The sequence below is a fragment of the Macaca thibetana genome, chromosome 12 (genome assembly GCF_024542745.1).
Source record: "Macaca thibetana thibetana isolate TM-01 chromosome 12, ASM2454274v1, whole genome shotgun sequence".
NCBI classification, from domain to species: domain Eukaryota; kingdom Metazoa; phylum Chordata; class Mammalia; order Primates; family Cercopithecidae; genus Macaca; species Macaca thibetana.
Window position 1 is genome coordinate 60,026,648 of NC_065589.1, and position 16,027 is coordinate 60,042,674.

General features: G+C 40.5%; 2 protein-coding genes across 2 annotated transcripts in view; one reads left to right on the forward strand and one right to left on the reverse strand.

Moving 5' to 3' along the window:
* Positions 1 to 3,392, reverse strand: part of NUP35 (nucleoporin 35) — a 283,449-nt gene extending 280,057 nt beyond the window's left edge. Inside the window, exon 1 of the mRNA XM_050752218.1 lies at positions 3,382 to 3,392. The gene's annotated coding sequence lies outside the window, so the exon portion shown is untranslated. The remainder of the gene's footprint in view (positions 1 to 3,381) is intronic.
* Positions 3,393 to 3,447: 55 nt separating this feature from the next.
* FRZB (frizzled related protein) overlaps positions 3,448 to 16,027 on the forward strand; it is a 31,882-nt gene continuing 19,302 nt past the window's right edge. Inside the window, exons 1-3 of the mRNA XM_050752220.1 lie at positions 3,448 to 3,541; positions 4,284 to 5,040; positions 12,526 to 12,573. Of these exons, the coding sequence (XP_050608177.1) occupies positions 4,563 to 5,040; positions 12,526 to 12,573 (526 nt within the window). The 5' untranslated portion in view covers positions 3,448 to 3,541; positions 4,284 to 4,562. The remainder of the gene's footprint in view (positions 3,542 to 4,283; positions 5,041 to 12,525; positions 12,574 to 16,027) is intronic.

Sequence of the window (16,027 nt, forward strand, 5' to 3'; positions counted from 1 at the left end):
GTGTTGTTCCTGGACAGCGGTATTAGGATCACCTGATAACTTATTTGAAATGCAAATTCTTACCTTATCAGAAATTCTGGATGAAGCCCAGCAACCTATGTTTTCAGAAGCCTTCCAGGGGATTCTGCTGCATGATTCAGTTTGAGAATCATTGCCCTAAGGTTGCTGCATCGAACAGCTGGGAAGATTTTATTGGTTTGCGTGGAGATGGGAAAGGGTAAGATCTTCTTCCTAAGACAGAACTCAAGGAATTACTAGGTCTGCAGAATACTTCAGGTACAGGCTATGAGCAAGGAGGTCTCCCCATCTGAAGTCCAAAGCTTCTCATTGGGCTTGACATCTTGACATCTTTCTATTCTTTTTTTTTTTTGAGATGGGGTCTCTTTCTGTCACCCAGACTGGAGTACAGTGGCTTGATCTCTGCTCCCTAAAACCTCCACCTCTCGGGTTCAAGCAATTCTCCTGCCTCAGCCTCCTGAGTAGCTGGGATTACAGGCGCGCGCCACCATGCCCGGCTAATTTTTTTTTTTTTTTTTTTTTTCTTTAGTAGAGACGGGGTTTCAGCATGTTTTTGGTCAGGCTGGTCTTGAACTCCTGACCTCGTGATACACCTGTGTTGGCCTCCCAAAGTGCTGGGATTACAGGCGTGAGCCAGCGCACCCGGCCAACATCTTTCTATTCTTAAGAAGATAGAGCCAATATCTGACAGTTGATGTGGTCAGGGTACAGGCTGAGACCCAGGCTCACAGAGATCCCTGGTTTTTCCCTTTCCCTGGCTCTTTTCTGCGTATGAAGCAGATAATTTGAATTGTTAAAAGAGCATGGATTCAAATCTCACTCTGCCAGGCCCTTATCTATCTGTGATAACTTTGGGAAACTTCATCTTATGGAGCCTTATTTTCTTCATCTTTGGAACTAATACCTTGTGCAGTTTATGTGCTTAAAAAGTGGTTTATGTACCTCACATAAAATACTCGCAAGTACTCAATAAACACTAATTCCTTGCTCCTTGATACCCTGATAGTATAGAATGGGCCTGGCCACAGCCATTCTGACTCGCTGGTGTTCAACTGTACCAGTTGTTAACTATTTTACACATTAGCTCTGCTTGTGAAAATGTAAGAATATTTTCTTTTGCATTTTTTGCAAACACATTTTCTTATAGCAAAAATGTGGGTAGACTTATTAACACAAACCTAGGGTAGGTTTACAGTTTATTCAAACAGATGAAAAAATAATGTGAATATTTAAATTACTGACAAAAAAAGACATTGCAAAATTGTGGCAGGGAGGGGGAAATTGGCCAACTTTGAATTTTGGTAATATGGCCATATCAAAGTAATATACTCTAGCATGATGTTTTTCTTGACATTGCCACAGGAACACCTACCTGTCAGGAAGTTAAACCAAATGCCAGTGATCATGGTATCATCGCTCATCCTGAGAAGCTTGACTGGCCATCACTGGGTCTGGGCGCACTTCCTAAGCAGTGGTTGAGCCTAGAATTAACCCATAGTCCCAACTAGGTGCTAGGGGGCGCTATGCTGCAGCTCTCAGACAGCCAGGTGTCCTCACCTGGATATGCGTTGTGTGGAGCCCATAAAAAAGAATGAAATAATGTATTTTGCAGCAGTTTGGATGGAGCTGGAGGCCATTATACTAGGTGACATAACTCAGGAATGGAAAACGAAATACTGTATGTTCTCACTTATAAATGAGAACAAAGCTATGGGTACATGAAGGCATACCTTTGAGTGGTATAATAGACTTTGGAGACTCACAAGTGGAGAGCTTATGAGTCTACTAGGGAGACTGAGGCAGGAGAATCTCTTGAAGCCGGGAGGTGGAGGTTGCAGTGAGCCAATATAGCGCCACTGCGCTCCAGCCTGGACAACAAGAGCAAAACTCCATCTCAAAAAAAAAAAAAAAAAAAAAAAAAAAAAAAAAAAAAGAATAATTTGTAAAAACAAACACTGTTCAAGGATAACTAACCAGAAAAATGAACACAACTAGACAAGGTACTCAAAAGGGCTTCCTCAAGACAGTGACATTTATTTTGGGCTTTTTAAAAAACAAATTTGGATTAAAGTTGTAAGGAGACCTATTAGACGAAGAGGATAGCTGACTTTTGTGCAGGGGAAGGGAAACAGACTTTGTTTCAAACAGTTGCAGAACCTTTCAAACTATTGGCACCTTTCTTCTTACACTGTAAGACTTTTAAGATGAACAGAAAAATGTATTTAGCAAACAATTTACTACATCTACTCCTGATGTTTTTTCTTCTAATTTAAGAAAATCTCAGCTCTATTTTTATGACACAGAATAGCCCCCGAATGTTCTAATGTTGACTGTCTTCTAAAGTTGTTTTTCCTCTAAATTTTACTTGGTAAATCATTTTAAATTCGTTTGTACAATTTTTGAATTTGTTCTCTTACATGACACTACATAATCGCAGACCAGGCAAAGTTTGTATACTAACTGACTCCCTGTCTACCATCTGGTGTTTCTCGCCCCCGCCACCATAAGTGGAACAAACTTCCTTCCAAAAAAATTTACTGCAGTCACAAACTGCTGTTTATGGTCATTTTAGAGATAAAATTCCATAACTCAAGTTAGCGTTGACATTTTATAGGTGCTGTCAGGTCACTCTAGGGAATGGAAACGAGCATCTCACTACGTGCTCTGAAGTGGGGACATATTTTCTCTGCTTGTTATGGACGGTGAGAGATGGCTAAATTAAAGCAGAGAAATATTTCAGTGATGCAGAGCAAAGGTGACTTCCTGTTTTGCTTCAGGTTTTGTTTCCTTCTCCTCTCAATGAAGGCTGTGTTTTCTGACATTCGGCAATCCTTTTGCTCAGTGATTTCCCATTGAGAGGGCATAGTGTGAAGGCCTCTGCAGGTCATTCCATTTACAATATAAGCTGAAAGGGGAGGGTGGGGCGGGGATGGGGGAAGGGGGGCTCATTAGTGGAAGGAGCAGACCAGGAGGGGATCTGTTTTCCATTTTCTCCTCCAGATTGAACTCATCTGGATGGAAAGGGTTTGATTGTTGTTATAATCATCATTATTACCTGCGTGATGTCGTTTTCCTACACGTTTTTTTTTTTTTAAAGTGTTGGGCAAAATTGTTGCTGAGAAGAGTTATTAACAGATAATATCTGCCATATTATTCGTGAGCAAAATCAGAAGAAAAAAAAAGTCCAAGTGCATTAGAGCTGTTAGTTTCCGTATTAATGCTTAAGGAGCAAAACTCAGAAGTTCTAATTCCACTGGGGGAAACAAATAGAAGAAAAAAAACCCCTGTTCCTTGCTTCTGGTGGCCTATTTGTAATCATGCGCAGCATTTCTTTCCTTCTTTCTTTTTTGAAAGGCAATCCTCCCCCCGCCCCACCCCCCCACCTCCTTCCCCGCAGTTATTGAAAATGGAGAGCTCTGTAGTCACTAGCTCTGGGTTGATAAGGCTCCACCGCTGCTCGCAGGGGTCTGTCTTTTCCGCTACTTGGACAAAGTGACATTGCTTAAGCCTTTCCCCCCACCAGGTATGACTCTCTGCAGAGCCAGTGATTGCAAGGAAAAGCTGCAGTTTGCTTAAGGGAAATACCTCCAGGAAGGAGGGTTTCGGTTGGGATCCCAAGTGGGGAACTAGGGGGACTTTTCCGTAGGGAGTTGGGGTGGGCTCTTGAGTGAGGGGCTAGGGGCTCGTCTCTGGGGTCAAAGACGGGTTCCCTCGTGTGAGGGCGCGGATCGACTGGGCGCTGTCTTGGGGTCTCGCACTCTCACCGCTTCGCACGCCTTCGCGCCCCACCGCCTGCGACCCCCAGGCCTTCTCTCCCCCGGGCGCCTACTCCTTTCTTGGGAAGAGCAGCCGGTGCTGGAGGGCAGAGACTGCCCCACGTGGGGAGCTCCCTCTCGGGCCGGAGGTAGGAAAGTGCAGAGCTGCCGGGGCCGAGGCACAGACCTCCAGGCGAGGCTCCTCCCGAGAGTCCCTCTTGCCAGCCAGGGTCGCAGTCGCAGCGGCGGCCGCAGCTCTTAGCCCACAGGATTTGCAAACTCTTACTGCACCCTTCTCTCCCATTAGGAGCTTTTCCTCCCTCTTTCTCCCCAACCCCTCTGTCCTCCTCACTTTGGGGAATTTAATGCTTTCTTTAGCATCTTTTTGTGTGCTTGATCTAGGGGACGTGACACCCCAGAGTTCCAACTATCTCTCAGCTGAATTCTACTTTTGTTTTTATGTCTTCCTCGCCTCCTCTCGTGTCCCTCTTATCTGACTGATCTGCGAAGTCTGATGCTTCTGCCAGAGGGAGAGGAATAAATAGATGCTGCTGCCTCCGAAGGCTTAGAAGTTGGGAAAGAGCAGCCTGGGCGGCAGGGGCGGCGGCTGGAGCTCGGTAAAGCTCGTGGGACCTCATTGGGGGAATTTGATCCAAGGAAGCGGTGATTGCCGGGGGAGGAGAAACTCCCAGATCCTTGTGTCCACTTGCAGGGGGGGAGGCGGAGACGGCGGAGCGGGCCTCTCGGCGTCCACTGCGCGGCTGCACCCTGCCCCATCCTGCCGGGATCATGGTCTGCGGCAGCCCGGGAGGGATGCTGCTGCTGAGGGCCGGGCTGCTTGCCCTGGCTGCTCTCTGCCTACTCCGGGTGCCCGGGGCTCGGGCTGCAGCCTGTGAGCCCGTCCGCATCCCCCTGTGCAAGTCCTTGCCCTGGAACATGACCAAGATGCCCAACCACCTGCACCACAGCACTCAGGCCAACGCCATCCTGGCCATCGAGCAGTTCGAAGGTCTGCTGGGCACCCACTGCAGCCCCGATCTGCTCTTCTTCCTCTGTGCCATGTACGCGCCCATCTGCACCATTGACTTCCAGCACGAGCCCATCAAGCCCTGTAAGTCTGTGTGCGAGCGGGCCCGGCAGGGCTGCGAGCCCATCCTCATCAAGTACCGCCACTCGTGGCCGGAGAGCCTGGCCTGCGAGGACCTGCCGGTGTACGACCGGGGCGTGTGCATCTCTCCCGAGGCCATCGTTACTGCGGACGGAACTGGTGAGTTTTGACACGGCCCACCCTTCCCTTACCCTACAGCCTCCTCACTTCTTGGAGTCCTTGTTACTAGCCTTTACTCTAATTCTTTTCTCTTCGGATCACTTATCTTAATCTCTCCCTTAACTGCTCCTCTATCAAACACCCTTCTTCTTTCTTCTTTCTTTTTACAAAAACAAAAAAAGCCCTCACCTTATCACCTTCCACACTGATGCATTCTTGCACTCTGTTCCAATAGGTGATCTTTTTAAAACAATCCATGCATTCCAAACCCATCACACTTATACTCCACAGGAATCCTTCACTTCAACTCTTTACATGTGGAAGTAGCCACATTTTGTAAAGTGATGCTCGTTTTCTTTTAAAATTTGTTTATAATCACTGGGTTTTCTTTGCTGATTCTCAGGCAATCTCAGTCATCAGGTTTCTGTATCTTTAGTGTCTTAGATGCTTGTTAAGATTGTATGGAGGAAACAGAAAACTGAAGCCCCATTTTCTTCTAATTAAAAATGCCAAGATAATTTCAATAACCTTACTCTAACCGACAGATGTTAGGGGTATGTGTTTGCTCAAGATTCAATTTGAGCAATTACCTTCACCTTAAATTTCCCCCTCCTTTCAATGAGATAAATTGTTCTTCCATTCCAGAATGAAACAACTGTGAAACATTGCTATGCACTGTTAATTAGCTCCTGTGCTTGCCATAGAGCTGGCAGACTGAAATTACTGGGCTCTTTTCACATGCCCACACGCCTTCAAGTCATTTTATAAGTGGCACACAGATGAAAGGAATTACATTTAAGGTGTGTTATCATACACTCACGGAATGTTATTTTAAATCTCACCCCTTATTCCACTCTCATATTTGGGAAAAAAAATTGTCTTTAATACCTTATTTCATGCTCCTTTTCCATGTGTGCACCAACCACAGTCATTTCAGTCTTTCTCTACCATAAAACTTTATTGCAGCTCTAAATTTAATGGAGTCAATCACAAGTTGTTTTCTCACTAGTGTTTAGTCTAATTATGACATTTGTAACTTTAAGACTGCAACTAAACCTACTTCATTATGGTCCATTTAATTCTAACTCAGTATTACTTCTACCAACTAACCCAAACCTCAAATTTTTACCCTTCATATATTTTACAAAGAAGGCAATTTTTTTCACTAGCGGTCCTCTTTCATACCCCGCCCCAACAACTCTGTTCTTAGATGTGTTGACTTGGTTACTTGGTTGCCTCCATCTGTTTATTTCTTGGGCATCAACTTTCCTTCTTCTTTCAACTTGCACAGTCTAGGCACATGTCCCCAGTCCATTTCCAGGTAGTAATTCTTAGTTATCAGGGTATTGATTTGGAAAAAGTACTTTCTGTGCACATTGACTCGTTTAACAAAGTGAGAGAGAAGTAATTGTAAAAATAGCCAAAGGAAAAAAAGCGAACAGAAAAATTTCAAGAACTTTTTAATGGTGACCTCACTTAGTTTATCACTTTTTGAATATACCTATTGTCTTCTTGATTTTAATCAAGAACCAAAAGCTGGTTGTGTAAAATCATCACAGAAATGTATTCCTTATTAATCTTTGCTAAAAGAGCATGCTTGAGGCTTCGTACTCATTGAAGTCACAGACTGCAAAGTCTGTAAGTGCCCAGTGCAGTTGCCGCTCTGGTTTGCCAGGCACTTAGAATCAGTTAAATGCAAGTGCTCCTCTCAGGCCAAGGGCTAGGAATGAGGTGGCAGTGGTTCAGGCTGAAATGCATTCCTCCCCGTAAAGCACAAAACTTGCTCTTAAACCTCCCTTAGAGGTGGACCTAGAGTGAGTGAGGTTTGGCAAGGTTAATGGCTCTCAAAAAGCCATAGTCAATATGGATGGGAAGCAGTTTCATTAAGTGTCCCTGAGTTACCCATCATTGTGGAACAAACATAGAAACAGTTGCCTCACTGAAGCACTCAAATAGGACATGCATGGAAACAATTTGTCAGTTCATGGGACCTGATTTCTAAGCTTCTTTAAAATGCCAGAATATTTGCTTTACTGACAGCATCCTTGCTAGAAAAATAGGTGGTAGTTGGAATCATAGTTAGTGATGGCGTTCCTGCTCCTTTCCATAAGCTTCAGTGTGAACCAGAGGCTGTGGTGGCAGGGGGAGCTGAAAGGTGTGGGGAGGTGGGAATTGAGAATGAAGTGGGTAGACTGTAGCCTGAAGGGTCTCCTGGCTTCCAGGGCCAGCTTGTTGAAAATTACATTCCCTATACTGGGTCAAACTGTCAGACACCTGGAATTACTTAGGAACTACCACATGTGGCCAGTGTAATTTACGATGCAATATCCAATATACTCTTTGATTCAGTGGGAAGTGATAGTTCACAAAGCAAGGTTTTTTTCTTGTTCATTTGGGTATAAACAGAATCCCTGTGTCTTTTGACTAGTATCTGTCCAACTAGATACCAAAATGAGGTCTCCCTGAATAAAATAGGACAATATTTCAAATTCTTTCTATGCCAAGAGGATTTTCAAATCCTACCCATTCATGGGGATCTGTTCTCTCATAGTATATCATGACTCCACAAACAATAAAGGTTAGGACCTTTTCCAAAGCAGTCTTATTGAAATGGAGTAATGCTTGAAACTACTTTTTTCCTTTCAAAATACTAAGGGTAAACATAGTTTTGAAAAGAACGGGTTCCATCCTGGCCATTATTATTCATCTTACACATTTTATATTTGCTATAGTGTGACTACATGTACAACTGATTATCTGAAAACTCAGCTCAATTTAGTCATTCAGCAAGTTAGTGATGACATTCAGTCAAATCTTTAATATTGTATGGTGAGTAAAGAGGATAGGCTTGGAGTGGGGCAAACCAGGTGTTGAATGATTCTGCCCCCACATCAACTATTGTTTTAGGAAATTTATATGACCTCTGTAATTCAAAGTTTTCTTATCTGTAAAATCAGGACAAAACTATCTACATCCCAAGGGCATGGTAAAGATGAAATTAAAGCTGGCGCAGTGGCTCACTCCTGTAATCTCAGTACTTTGGGAGGCCAAGGCATGTGGGTCACTTGAGGTCAGGAGTGGAGACAAGCCTGGCCAACATGGTGAAACCCTGTCTCTACTGAAAATACAAAAATTAGCCTGGGATGGTGGTGCACACCTATAGTCCCAGCTACTGCAGGAAGCTGAGGCAGGAGACTCACTTGAACTCGGGAGGCGGACATTGCAGTGACCTGAGATGGCGCCGCTGTACTCCAGATTGAGTGACAGAGCCAGACTCTGTTTCAAAGAAAAGAAAAGAAAAGAAATTAAACAGCATATAAAGCATTGCTTTAGTACCTAGTAAGCACTGAAAAAATTGCTGCTGCTGTTTTACTATTATCACTGTTATAACAAATTGACTAACATTTTCTATTTTGTTTTTGAAATGGTTATGTTGGTAAATGCAGATGCAGCCTAGAACTTTTATTAGTTCATCTCTGGGGAAGAACAAAACAAAAAAGCTTTACACTGGGACTTAACTGGAAAAACAAATCTTATTTCTTCTAAAAATATAAAGGTGGTATTTCATTTTACACAAATTGACCTAGACCTCAGGCTCAAGAGCAGATCCCTTTGGGAGCGACAGAAAAAAGAATGAGTCTGATGGATGAGTTAATTACAAATAATTTATCTCAGAAACCCAGGAATCAAGCAGTTAAGAAAATTTATGGTATGATATTTCACAGCTATTTCCACAACACCTACAGTTTGCCGTGCCAAGGGCTTCATAATCATTCCTCAGTCAGTGCTGGCTTCTGTGGCAGTGCTAACTTTTCTCCCCAGCTCTTGCTCAACGCGTTTCTGCAGGCCTTCTCTCTCCTGGCAGAGCCGTGCCAACTTTCATATGCAGGAGCTGCCATTTAATCATTTCTCCACTCCCAGAGAAACAGGCAGTCTTTTCTTTAGCCCTGGTCTACAAATATTTGAGGGGCCAAGTACCAAGAAGGAAGAATTATTTAGTGTGATATGAGGAGGAAAATGGAAAGGAGAAATGGAAATTTTAGATTAGAATGAAAGGGAAAACATGCTTCTCAGCATCCTTCATTGTGTAAATTCTGAAAGGCACTCTGGATGGATTAGGGAAGGGTATCTCAGTGTTATACTGATAGTGTTTAATTTATTTAGAGCAACCCCCATTATCAGGAGTAATCTTATGTCATCTCCAAATCTTATTTTAATAATTTACTTTTTATCTCATTCCCACTAAACCTTCAGATAGTTGTTGCTACAAACTGTGAAACTGATTAGGTTATATTTGGCTCTTCTGGTTCTACTTTGAGTCTAGAATGAGGAGACCAAGAGCCAACAGATAGACATAGTTTTGAATAATTAAGAATTGGCTACATCTCCTCAATTTAGGAAAAACCACACTTTTAGAGTTACAGGCCCTTAGTTGGAATTCTAAATTTGCCATTAATTTTGTACATTGAACTAGTCACTTGACATTGACATTGATTGAGGACTGTGAAGAACAAAAGAAATATTAACATGAAATTACTGATAAACGGTAAAGCACAATATAAATGTTTAACAACATCATTGGGGAGAGGACGTGTCATCCTGAAGACAGGAACCATTAGCATCACAATAAAAGCAACCAACACTTACGTTCTAGGTGCTGTCATGAGTGCATTTTGCACATTCACTTAATTCTCATGACCACATGGTAGGGGCTATTATTCCCATTTTGGAGAAAAGGAAACCAAGGCATGTAGAGAAGCGAAGTGACTGTCCGAGTTAGCAGAGCTAGTAAGAAAAAGAGAATTCAAAGCAGAGCCTGTTCTACACTACACTTCCTCCCTTAAGAAATGTAATTCCTAACTTTCTAGAGAATCTGTTATTCTTTGCCTAGCAGATTGCAGTTAAAGGAACAAAGGTTTTCTCATTGTATTTTGAAGTCAGCTTATATACGGCTTAAGAGAATAAAAGGTGGTTTCTAGACAATGGATTCAAAGAGATAAGAGATTCTGACTTCACTGCAATTTTGAGATAGTAGAGATTATACATTCCAGATTCTCATGTCCCTATTCTCTCTGTCTTGGCATGCCCCAGAGTGAACTCATCATTTCCTCATCATCATACACTTGTTTCTTTCTAGCATTTTCTATATTGTTGAAAGGTACCACCATACCTCAGTAGTCCAGGCCTGGGAGGCAGTCTTTTTTTTTTTTTTTTTTTTTTTTTTTGAGACAGAGTCTCACTCTGTCACCCAGGCTCGAGTGCAGTGGCATGATCTCGGCTCACTGCAACCTCTGCCTCCCAGGTTCAAGCAATTCTCCTGCCTCAGCCTCCTGAATAGCTGGGACTCCAGGGGCATGCCACCACGCCCAGCTAATTTTTGTATTTCTGTTAGAGATGGGTTTTCGCCATGTTGACCAGGCTAGTCTCGAACTCCTGACCTCAGGTGATCTGCCCACCTTGGCCTCACAGTGCTGAGATTACAGGTGTGAACCACTGCACCTGGCTGTGGGAAGCAGTCTTGATTCTACCTTTTTCCTCATTCCCCTCACTCAATAGATATCACATGCTGTTGGGTCTACTCTGACTCAAATTCCCTTCCCTCCCTCTCTAATGCTACTTTCTTAGTTTGGACCTCACCATTTCTCACTGGGAGTATGGCCATAGGATGATAATGGTCTCTCTTATTTCCAGTGTTTCCCCTCCATATTCCAATAGATATTTTTTCTGAAATGCAAATCTCTTGCTTAAAATCCTTGGGTGTCTTCCTCTGGCCTGCGTGATTTCACCCTTCTGACTCCTCTAGCTTGTTTCTCTCTGCTTAGACTGGTCTCGTTTCAGCCACGTTTGCAGGCATCTCACCCCAGTACCTTTGCAATGCTATTCTCTATCTGGAAAGCTCTCCCTACATTTCCTAACTCCTTAGGACTCCTCTGGAAACCTCTGTGACCTCCACTAGAAATCCTGGGGCATAAAACTTACTAATAATATCTATTTTCATTTAAGGTAATTTGTTGTTAGAATTCCTAAGTTTAACTTTCTGATAATATTTTTTTGATCAATTATTAGAAACTTTTTGTTTTCTGTCTTTCAGTTCTAACAGTTGACTTCTAAGCATTTGTAAAAGTGTAGAAACATTTTCCTTTGAAGAATGAAAGAAGTAAAACAGTCTCCTTGGCTTAGCTATTTTGAAGTGATTCCCTTTTACCAAGCAAAGTTTTATTTTTCACTCTTATTTCTACCTTTGAATAATAAACATTTCAAATGTGGGCCAACATAATTTCTTCCTTTGTAAAGACATTATTTTTGTATGCATTTTATCACATGATTATTCAGAAATAGAAAAACCACTGGCATGTTACTGTAATACTTGGGTACATTTATCATAAATGAATGTTTGAATATAATGAAAGTATTAGTAATTAATAGTTTATGCCCAAGTTGAGGCAAATGTTTCAGAATTAGTGTTTGTTACCTGCTTATCTGTTTGTTTGCTGACTGCTATCTTTTCTTGGATGTTGCTTTTTAAATACTTGCGGATGATTACTAAACCTGGGAAAGTAATTCATTAATTGTAATTGTGGGGGTTATTGTCCTAAAATAGTATTAACCCCTCGTTTAATTTATTCCTGGTAGGACTTATAAACAAAAAGGACAAAGGAAGAATACTATTTTCTCTGAGAATAAATAGAGGCATTAAACTAGTTTAGCATAAAGTGTTACTACAAATGTAAAACTCATAAAAGCACTGAATTGGAGTGTCAATAAAGATATATTGCTAGGTCCAGCATCTCTCAGCATGGAGCTCTGCTGATGCACTAAGTGTTATTCATTAGAGGTTGTTTTCTTAATTAGAACACAGAAAACCTTTATCATTACCATTTTCTGGGATTATGGCATCACAGAAAGAATCAATAGCAATTTCTAATTATTGTCGCATCTATTAATTGCACTGGCTTGAAGAGTCCCTAAATAGTAGGTTTCTTTTTGACTGAAGCACTATTTAGCCTGCAGTTAAAGGACATGAGAATGATTTCTGAGTGTTTGTTTAGGAACTAAGGATTTAAATATATACCAGTTCAGTGTGATATGTCTATTTATTGAAGATGTGTTTGGTTCTTTTTGTCATCAAGTCATAAGTGTTGGATGAGTGCCTAATATTTGCATAGGTTTGATTGTGATAGGATGCTTATCGTTTATAAATTTTGTGAAATTCAAATAAATTATTAATTCTAAAATTTTATGCACAGTTGATGAGTATTCAGAAGAGTATTTCCTTATAGCCACATGAAAAAGTAGATCTCATCCATACTCAAAGCCCACAAACGATAAGAATGCCAACCTCATGACATTAATAAGAGTCTACTTCCTTCAGACAATTGGATTCTTACCCAAATCAAACTTGGGACTGAGTTAGATTTTTATCTTTAGGAATTCTTGAAATAAAACAAATATGTTATGGTTCTTTGTTCTGTCACTTCCTTTCAGATTTTCCTATGGATTCTAGTAACGGAAACTGTAGAGGGGCAAGCAGTGGTGAGTATATCATTATCTTCCTGGTTTTCATTTGTGGTCAGATTAGTCATTGATGTAATCTAGATACTCAAGTCATTCTTGGGGAAGCTTGCGCCCTATATTTTACAAGTAAACTTTTTGTAAATATAAACTTTAAAAAATTTCCTTATTTATATTAATTTTATTTTTAAAATTAGCATGTAGTAAAATTGACCTTTTCTACTGTTTTATTTTCTGTTTGTGCCCTCTCCTTTTTATTCACATTCCCTTCTTTCTTTTGGATGGAGTCTCTCTCTCTCTCTCTCACACACACACGCATGTATGACAGATACATACATATCCTCATGAGATAATTTTGTATTTTTTCTTTCAACCCTTACTTATCTTTTAAACAACTTGAGAACAGTAGCCTACTGTATTTATATGGATGTTTTAATTTCTATTATTCTTCCTTCTTTTCCAACATTCCATGCTTCCTTCTGGTATTCTTTCTCTTCTGTTCTTCAGACAGAAGTTCTGTCTGAAGAACTTTTCTTGAGTATTTTTTGTACTTGTTTTAAAGCAGTTCTGCTGGCAAAAACTTCTTTTTTCCTTTACCTGAAAATATCCTCATTTCACCTTCATTCCTAAAGGATATTCTCACTGCATACAGAATTCTAGGTTTACAGTACATTTAGCACATAAAAAATATTCCACTTCCTTCTGTCTTCAATGTTTTTCATGAGAAATTGGCAGTCTTGCAAATAATTGTTTCCCTGTAAGTAATACATCAGTTTTCTTTGGTTGCATTTGATATTTTTTTCTGTGTCTTTAGTTTTTAGCACTTTAATTATTACATGTGTGAGCATTGATTCCTTGAGTTTACCCTATTTAGGGTTAACTGAGCTTCTTGAATTCATAAATTTAAATGTTAGCCAAATTTGAGAAGTGCTTAGGAATTATTTCTTCAAATACTTGCTTTTTACACAATAGTCTCTTCTATGATGATATGAATGTTAGATCTTCTGATATTGTTCCACAGACTCTAGCGGCTCTGTTAACTTTTTCTTCTAATCTTTTTTCTCTCTTGTTTAGGTTAGGTAATTTCTACTGGCCTAGCTACAAGTTCATTGACTCTTTCATTGGTCATGTTCAATCTCCTACTGTCTGAAGCACATCCAGTTAGTTTTTTATTTGTTAGTAGCTTTTTCAAAGTTAAAAGTTCCATTTGATTCTTCATTATGCTTTGTATTTCTTTGGTAAGATTTTCTATCTTTCCATTTATTTCAAGGGTATTCACCCTTAATTTGTCAGGGATTTTAATGATAGCTACCGTAAAGTCATCTGTGTCAACTAATTGTCTTGTCCCACTCAAGTCAACTTTTTTTTCCCCCCTAATTCTTCATGTGTAGAATAATTTTGGATTGAATCCTGGACATTTTGAATATCATGCAATAGAGCTTTGGGTCTTGTTTACTTAAAGTTATATGGAAAATGTTGATTTTGTTGTTTTTTTTCAATTTTAGCAACAGGTAACCTAGTTATGATTAGGCTGCAAATTCTGACTAGTCTTCTGTGGATTATGATTTCAATGTCAGTTCCATTTCCAAAGCCTTTGAAGTACCTTCCATATCTATCCCATGTGTACACCACTCGGTGGCCAGTATGAGGTCAGAGCAATACTTTATCCCACAGTGCAGTTTTTGAATTCTGTGATATACTGTTTTATGTCAGAGTCACACATGCCCAGGGGTGAGTTCAGTAGTTCATAAACAGCTTTACAAAATCCTTTCCCAGGCTCCTTTCTCTCTCTGATCTCCCTGGCACTTTTCAGTTCCTTGGAATTCCCCTGTTTTGGTCCTTTGGCTAGAAAGCTGGAGCTTTATCCCACTCTGTGATTTGCTTCTTGTGACTGCTCCTTCGTATGGGGCCAAGTGGTGGGAGGACAGAGAGAGAGAGAGAGAGAGAGAGAGAGAGAGAAAGTAATGGGGCTTTGCCCCAGTCTTTTGGAACTACAAGTCCTCCAATCAGATAGTAAGGTTCTCTCCTTCATCAGAGTTTTGGGCTCCTGAGGGTCTCCCTTGTTGCAATTGTTGCTGTTACCACAGTCCCAGGATGCCTTGAGGAATGGAATGCAAGAGGCCAGAATGTTAGAGATCCTTTCCACTTCTTGAGCTAGAACTAGAGGGCTTCTCCTGGAGTGTACTCTGTCTGCACAATGCTCACCTATAGGTTACAGGCTGTGTTGACACCAGACTGGTGGATACTGGAGGGAAAAAATGATGAGCCCACTATTAGTTTTATGGTGTTATTTTTCCCCCCAGTCTTCCTATTATGCTTGTATTTCCTTTTAGAGTTCTTATGTTGCTGCTTCATGCACTCTGTTCAGGTTTCAGATCTGCTTTCAGTGGGAGAAACAAGATGGAATCTACTTATTCCATCTTACCATAAAATAAACCATTAAAGTATAATGTGCATGCAGAAAAGTGCACAAATCATAAATGTGCATTTTCACAAAGTAAAATATCTCTGCAGCCAAGATATATAACATTACCAGCACTCCAGAAGCCTCCAAGTCACTACCCCCACCCTTCTTTTCAAAGGTAACTACTACCAGGAATTCTAGCACTATAGATTCATTTTGCCTGATCTTGAACTTTATATAAATGGAATTCTACACTATGTATTTTTGTGTATGCATGTGACTTCCTTTGCTTTTCATTAGGCTGTGTATAGCAGTAGTTTTTCACTTTAATTGCTATATTGAATTCTATCATTGAATGTGGTACACTTTATTCATTCTAATGTTCCTGGATATTTGAGTTGTTTTCAGTTTTTGTTATTATGACTAATGCTGCATTTGGTTCTACAATATGATAGCTGCAATGAGTACCATATATTCCATTCCACTTTCCTCTAGTATTTCCCACTGATTTTGGTCAGTAAGTCCAGCTTTATAAGGTGTCTTATCTGTGGAAATGAAACATTTAGTTTATTAAGTTGTAAATATGTTTGAAATATCAACTTTCATTACATTGGGACAGTTTTCTCTGTTGACTTCCACTGAATCTTACCAGGGTGGCGTGTTTGATCTGAGGGAATGTCTATCAAAAGTGTCCCAACAAATAATTATCCCATTAAAAACATAAGTAAATTAAAATTATTTTAGAATTGTTTTGTTGCTTTATGTAATTGGTAATGTTTTTCACTATCATCAAATCAGTTGGAAATCATTGGTGTCCAGTAATGTTGCTATTGGAAGGGTCACTCCTTCTATTGTGTTTTCTCAACCCAAACTGAAAAGCTCATTTGTATAAAAATGCAATTGGTGAGTCAAAATTTCTGGTCAAGGACGTGTATATGTTTCCAATTTGTTCCAAAGTTATGGTTAGAGTAATATAGCACTTCAATGTGTGAAAGAAAGGAAACACGTCAACAACACTATCAACAATATACAAAAAAAACAGTTCAACATGTAAAACTACCTAGAACCAAT